Source organism: Mastomys coucha, unplaced genomic scaffold (assembly GCF_008632895.1).
Source record: "Mastomys coucha isolate ucsf_1 unplaced genomic scaffold, UCSF_Mcou_1 pScaffold15, whole genome shotgun sequence".
NCBI classification, from domain to species: Eukaryota; Metazoa; Chordata; class Mammalia; order Rodentia; family Muridae; genus Mastomys; species Mastomys coucha.
Genome location: NW_022196897.1, coordinates 136,209,007 through 136,215,905, shown reverse-complemented (window position 1 = coordinate 136,215,905; position 6,899 = coordinate 136,209,007). Strand labels below are relative to the sequence as shown.

Below are 6,899 nucleotides of genomic sequence, written 5' to 3'. Positions count from 1 at the left end.
GAGGGGGATATTTCTTGCTCTTTCCCCTTCTGGAAACATCTAGAAGTCTTTCTAAATCTGTTTTCTCTTGTCTCAACTCAAATGTTCCTTTGACATGACACTAAAACCCCAGTGGGGGAACCCCAACATTCCCAGAAAATGCCTTATACCATGAGTCTAAATAAAACTCTTGCCTCCCTTAAGATGCTTCTTGTCAGGTCATTGCTCTCAGTGAAGTGAACAGTAACAGAGAGAGCCCCTTGGTTCTAAGGAGTGAGATAATCCACTGAGGGTTGTGCCAGTTCTGAGTGGTCACTAATGCTCTGACATCATAGAGAGCCATTGTGAGGAATGACCAACAGATGATCATATAATGCACTGTCTGGACTGTTTTGTGTTCTTCTGTACAGAGAGCTGTTTGCTGGAAAGAGTGAGTTCTTTCCTGCTGTTTCATTTCTGTGATCTCAGAGGTTTGGTTTTCTGTTTATGTGACTTTATTCATTTGGGGGCTTTGGTCACAGCTTTGTCTTCTTGTTTTTTGTTTGTTGTTTTAATTATTTTCATTTTGCTTTCTGGATTAACATCCGTATATTTTCCTCCCTTCCCTTCTCCTTCCTTTCTTCCTTTCTTCCTTTCTCTTCCCTTCTTTACTTTGTTTTGTTTTCTTTCTCTTTGGAGACTGGGTTTCATTGTATGGCCTTGGCCAACCTGGAATTTTCTCTAGAGACCAGGGTAGCCTCCAACTCAGAGACTTGCCTGCTTAGCCTTCTGAGTGCTGTGATGAAATGTGGGAAGAAACCTGATTGGCGTCCCTGCCTGGCTTACATCCATATTTCTTTTCCTGACTTCTCTTTTGACTTTATCACTTTCTGTTACATTCTATCTCATCCATCTCTTATCCTTTAGTCTCCTCATAGTTCCTCTTTCCTTTACTCCAGCCACAATCCACCAAGATCCTGATATAAGAAAAGATTTGTGGTATTTGTCTCTTTTGGGCTGGGTTATTCCTTTAACACAGTGACCTCAGAGTACATCCATTTCCAGAGAAAAAATTGACAAATTTTCATTCTTATTCATTCATGCTGTGTGACTTTTCCCCTATCTCGTATATATCCTGTGTTTATCTACTGGGGCCGGTTGCATCCCACACATTTCTGGGTAAAGCTATCTTGATGTTCAAGTGTGGCCTTTAAGTTGGTGTGTGCCCTTCATAAGCGGTGTTTTAGGTAAGCTTGTCAGTGGCTTGTCCTTTGAAATGGGGATGCTTGTTCTCCTGGCTAAAATGTTGTCTTCTATTGCCCTTGCTTTCTCTCTGTTCTGAGCCTTCTTCCTTCTTTGCATTCACTGTGTTCATCTTTGTTTTGTTCTGGTTTTCCTGTGCCCTCGAGGCATAGCCAGATTATCTGTGGAGGTATCTCTGACTTTTGATCTCAGAGTCTCTAGCAATAAGCTTTCTTAGAAGTAATTCTAATTTGTTTTCTCTGTTAACTTTACTTGCTGTAGCTCCTGTTGACTCTGACTAGGAGAAGGGAAGTGTGACGATGACAAGGGAGCTTGAGGCCAGTTGCCACAAAGGGAACACCCTGGCAGAGGATTACCAAATCCTGGGCACCCTAGGTAAAGGATCCTTTGCAGAAGTCAAGGTGGCTGTCCACCTTATGACCCAGACCATCGTGGCCATCAAGATATTGAAAAGGGACACAAATACAGACTTCTTAGTAAGTTCTGAGATTGACTTTGCTAAAAGTCAATACCATTCTAATATAATTAAAATATTTCAAATTATAGAAACTAGGCATAAAACCTACCTGGTGATGGAATACGCATCCCGGGGATCCCTGCACAAATACATTAGGAAGTGTAGGCATCTGGACGAGGAAGAGGCGCGGAACATATTTAGAGAACTGTCTTTGGCCATCAACTATATCCACAGTCAGAATATAGCCCACCGAGACATCAAGGCTGAGAACATCGTATTGGATTGCGAGGGGCACATAAAACTTATTGATTTTGGATTTGCCAAAAGATTGGCCTCTGGGGAAAAGTTCAAGGGTTTTTGTGGCACACCACAATACTGTGCTCCTGAAGTGTTTGGTGACACAGAATATGATATCCTTCCAACTGACATATGGAGTCTTGGCGTCGTATTATACTATTTAGTTGTTGGCCACCTTCCCTTCACAGAGACAGTGCTCTCCATGATGAAGGATGAAAACCTACCCTGGAGCTGTAGGATTCCATATCGCCTGTCCTCAGAGCTTCAACACCTGCTGAAGAGAATAATGACAATAGACCCCTCAGAGAGACCATCCATCAAAGAAATATTGGCACACCCATGGCTGCGCCATGATCCAGACACACTGATACCATCAGAGGAAATCCCTAGAGAACCAGAGCCCGACATTGCTTTTGCCATGTTTTTGTTAGGGTATAACATTCAAGAGCTCAGAGATGCTTTGAGGGAGAAGAAGTACAGTCCGGCCATGGCAACCTACTTGATTATTAAACAGAAGTTTACCTGTCAGCCACAGGTTTATCATGATGGAGGGCAGGGTGGTACACTGGACCCTACAGAAGGTCCCAACCTTCCCTGGCCTTTAAGGAGGGTAGGCAGTGCCCCTAGCCTTCCCACCTTCACTTTGTACACTCTCTCGGAGCTGCCAGGAGATGGAAGGAAAGGCTTGAAGAGGAGGCATAGTGTGCCTCCCAGCCTTTCCTCCCTTAAGAGTAGCTTCCTGGAAAACGTTTCCTCACTTCAAGGGCTCATGCCTCACATTGGAAAGGGGACATTCAGAAAGAAGAAGAGCAGCATAAGTTTTACAACTCCATCATCAAGAATAGGAAAGGCAGCAACAATAACAACACTAACAACAGTAACAAGAACAACATCAGGACCCTCTTGTTCACTGTTGACATCCTTACAAACCCCAACCTTTGAGAACATGCAAGATGTGGCCAATGAGAGCTCTGAGGCTCAGGACATGAGCCGCAGCGTGTCATCTTGGAGGTCTACAACCATGAGCCCCTTCCCCAGTGTGAAGGTCCAGGAAGAGAATATAGGCACCGAATCCTTACAGGACAGCAGCTCATCCTCCTGGGAAACAGACCATCAGGAGCAACTCCAAAGGCAGTCCCAGGGTGTGCCCAGAGTCCCACTGAGAAGGTGGGGCTGGAAGGGCCTGAAGAAGAGGATTGCCAAAGCCTTAAGGAGCTTGTGTTGCTGCCTCCCAGTGACAAATAACAAAATCGTGCCAGCCAATGAAGAGTGCTTCAGAGACACAGGCAAAACCAAGTAGGTAGTGTGTGCTGGGAAAGGATACACTCTCTAGTTCCCTCTTCCCTTACCATATTCCAGCAGGCACGTTGAGGGGATTGGTGCCATTGGATCTCTCATGCCAGAGAGAAAATCCCATCCTGTCCTCCTCCTATGAGGAGTTCTCTAAATCTTGAGCTACATGAAGACAGCAGAGGATAGTGGCCCAATGCTAGGCCAGGATGCTGGAGAAGGTTGGTGAAGGCATCAATGGAGCCCTGGGGAGGAATCAGCCTGAGGTCCCATGTCAGTGCAGAGCCAGCACAGCCAAGCATAAGTCCTGCAGATTTCTAAGGTTGCTTGTTTCTTTCCAGTGCTGTCGGAGGTCCTGTGGTCCCCACAGGATGATACCAGAGTATGGAGAGGAGCCTGCTGAGGATACAGACAGGGGAAGGGAGGAGAGAGCCAGGTAGGAATTCCAGGTGGCTGTGTGCTAATGGGAAGCTCTGTCTGTATCATAGGCTTTATGTAGAGGTAAAATGTTGTTTTTCCCTGAAGTCTGAAGGAAGATTCTGGGAAGGCAGTCTGAGTGGTGTTCCTTCTGTCCATTCCATGTAGGGAGCTCCACACTGGCCATCAGCCACACAATAGCCCAAGCCCATTGATCTTCACAGGGCTCAGAAGCCTTGGGAAAAGAATCCATGGAGAGCTGGTGATTACTAAGAAAACTGAGAAGAAACAACCGACTTTAGAGAACCTTAATGTACAGTGAGGTTGTGAGCCTGTATTCAGGTATACTTGTGAGCTGAGGAGACAGTGGCCCTGGAGGCAAAGGAAGGAACTCAGAGGACCTGACCCATTCCATGTGTCCAAGAGATATGTGTGACCAGGTCAGAGGCAGCAACAGAACTGACAGCAGGAAAGTGCATCTGGAGTCTGTAAGTGAATACAGAGGGGCAGAGAAGCCTCAGCCCTGCAGCTCTGCTGCAGGCCTCCATAGCATCCTAGCTACTGATCAATCACACTGAGAGATACCCCAAAGCCCTTACAAAGCTACCAGTTCTGGTCTCTGATTGTGCACATTACATTCAAAATTGAGTCATTTGATGTCTTTACATGTGGTTGGAAACACACACACAATCACACAGAGAGAAACATACCCATGCACAGTGGATAATAATGAAGTTTCCTAGAAGTGGAGAGAATCCATAGCAAAAAAGGTAATTTTATATTTTGAGTGATTTCTCCTTCTGGAAACATTCCTCCAAATCAGTCTTGTCTTATCTCCACTCCTTTCTGACATTCAACTCCCTATTCTTCTGCTTTCTAGGAGTCCTGGGAAGCCAGGATGGGCCTTGTTCCCCACTTTGGCCCAGAGTACACAGCCATGTGCAAGGTGAGGCTTTCCTGTGGACTGCTGTTTGAGGAGATCCAAGGTGACGTCAGAAGTTCTTGCCACTAGAGTCCGGAGAAATTGCTGGTAAGAAGTATCGCAGGGGGCAGGGAGATGTTGATGGTAATCCCCTGATATGACAGTTTTCTCTGGGTGGCCCATTGTTACTTGCCCCATTCCCACCATGTAGAAATACCCAGAGATCCTTGAATCTGTTAAAGAGGGATTGGATTCCTCTATTTCCTGATCCCACACACTCACAGACAACTATTGCAAACTATTTGATGTACATTAATCAGTTTTACCATAGAGCTGGCTCCTGGCCTGATCATGTCCTATCTCTGCCATCCCTGCTGCTGCCGCTTCAATTGTTTTCTCCATTGCAGGCTGGGAAGGGCCAGGAGCTTCTGGAGCCCATCAGTGAGCATTCCAAAGCACCAAGTTCGGGAAACTGCAGAAAACATCAGTAACATCACTCAGCACAGAGCAAGGGTTGCAGCCAGCCTCACCTGCAGGGACCTGGGAAAGTGCCTCCTTTTTGAGCGCAGAAAACCTGGGTGGAAGAGGCACACAGGTGACGCTTCTTGGCTCAGGCCAGTGGTAAGAGGTTGTCTTTACAGATTCCCAAATGGCCTTTTGTAATTCTTTCCAAAATTCCTTGTATTCAGATCTCCTTCATGGAAGGAGGTTCCTGTTGACTGATACAGAGGTAGGGCAAAGCCAGACCTACAAGTGGGTAGGCTGAGAAGAGCAAGAAAGATGTGGGGCCAGAATGAGCCAGGCTGGAGTGAGGAGGGCCGGAACGAGCAGAGGTGGAGTGGAGCAAGCAGAGGTTTTGAGTTCAGTTCCCAGCAGCCACATGATGGCTCACGGCCTTCTGTATAGTTATAGTGTACTCATACACATAAAACAAACAAATAAATCTTAAAAAAGAAAGAAAGAGGGGCTTCCGAGGCCCCGCCCCCGAGGCCGCTGGCCCTGGATCCCTGACAGTTCCCATTGGCAGACGGCGAGCGGGCCGAAGGGCTGAGCAGCGCCGCTGCCGTCGGGTGCACGGCTCTGCAGCGCCGCTAAGGCTTTGGCGCCCCCAGCCCCGGGAGCCCAGCAGCCCTGCTTTGTGCCCGGCCAGGTCTCCTAGATCCTGGGTGAATGTCACAGGTTGATGGCTACTTCTAGATGTTGACCCTGTCCAAAGCTTGAGCTCCAAATGGTAAGGCATTTGTCCTGCGGTGTTTTCCACAACGTAATTGCATTGCTGATGACATCGAACAGCCCCCCACAAGCTCCTTGTCCTCCAAAGTTCTCCTAAAGACAAGATCAGCTGGGCAGTGGTGGCGCAGTGCCAGCACTTTGGAGGCAGAGGCAGAGGCAGGCAAATTTCTGAGTTTGAAGCCAGCCTGGTCTACAGAGTGAGTTCCAGGACAGCCAAGGCTACACAGAGAAACCCTGTCTCGAAACTTACTCCCCCCTCCCCCCAAAAAAAGACATGATCAGATTCAAACACAAACTTGACTTCTGTTCGGGAAGCTGAGCTGGGAGGATTGCTTGAGCCCAGGAGTTCAAGGCGAGACTGGGAAAAAAAGTGTGTAGCTATGTAGAATGAATGAATAAAAAATGGTTAAAAAATGTTGCTTAAAAAAAAAAAAAAGGAAAGAAAGAAAGGAAGGAAGGAAGAAGGAAGGATGTGTTCTGATCTAGGAGCACCTAGTACCTTATCCTGACCAGAGTTGTCAGAGAACACAACCTATGGCAGCTTGAAGAACTTTCTTACTGGGAACAGTTTGTGTCTGTTATGACAAGAGGCAAGTGACCAGGGTTAGGTACTTCTCAAGTCCCCTCAATCCATCTCCTCCACTGCTGTGTATATGGGGTAAGGAGAGATAGCAGTGGACTCTTTGTATTGGTGCCAACCATAGCAGTGACATCAACACATGCCTGCAGAACTGAGCAGTTTCAAAGGACCTGGAGTTTGAAATCCGTGTGGTTGTTGATATTAGGCATTGTGTATCTGGGTGAAGATCAGCTACGCGGGATGTGGACAGGGAGCTGGGCACCACGCAGTGTCTGCAACAGAAATGTTATCATGAAGATTGACAGAACAACCTGGAATAAACCTCTGTTTCAACAAAGGAAGTATGATTACTTTCTTTTCTTACCTTTTTTTTTGCACTGAAGTTATGTATTTTAACAGCTTTACATGTAATATTCATATATAAAAAAACTTTAAGTGCTTTTCTCCAATTTAAAAATCTAAAGACTTCAAAAATAAGGCAT

General features: G+C 46.5%; 1 protein-coding gene across 5 annotated transcripts; it reads left to right on the top strand.

The window, feature by feature from the left end:
• Positions 1-355: 355 nt before the first annotated feature.
• Positions 356-6,893, top strand: LOC116091120 (sperm motility kinase 4A-like). Of its 5 annotated transcripts, none has more exons than XM_031372189.1 (7): positions 356-409; positions 1,483-3,271; positions 3,607-3,701; positions 3,907-4,170; positions 4,563-4,712; positions 5,012-5,225; positions 6,623-6,893. In XM_031372189.1, the coding sequence occupies exons 2-3, from the start codon at positions 1,521-1,523 to the stop codon at positions 3,638-3,640; spliced, it is 1,785 nt and encodes a 594-aa protein (XP_031228049.1). In that variant the 5' UTR covers positions 356-409; positions 1,483-1,520; the 3' UTR covers positions 3,641-3,701; positions 3,907-4,170; positions 4,563-4,712; positions 5,012-5,225; positions 6,623-6,893. The 5 variants fall into 5 exon arrangements, with proteins under 5 accessions (XP_031228049.1, XP_031228048.1, XP_031228047.1 ...); XM_031372188.1 differs by having other exon boundaries at positions 3,851-4,170; positions 5,012-5,199; XM_031372187.1 differs by having other exon boundaries at positions 3,851-4,170.
• Positions 6,894-6,899: the final 6 nt, after the last annotated feature.

Bases quoted from the DNA above. Each gene is read 5' to 3' on its own strand.
- LOC116091120 (XM_031372190.1), top strand. From the start codon at position 1,521: ATGACAAGGGAGCTTGAGGCCAGTTGCCACAAAGGGAACACCCTGGCA. The intron at 3,272-3,606 runs GTAGGTAGTGTG...GTTTCTTTCCAG, and splicing joins AGAGACACAGGCAAAACCAA to TGCTGTCGGAGGTCCTGTGG.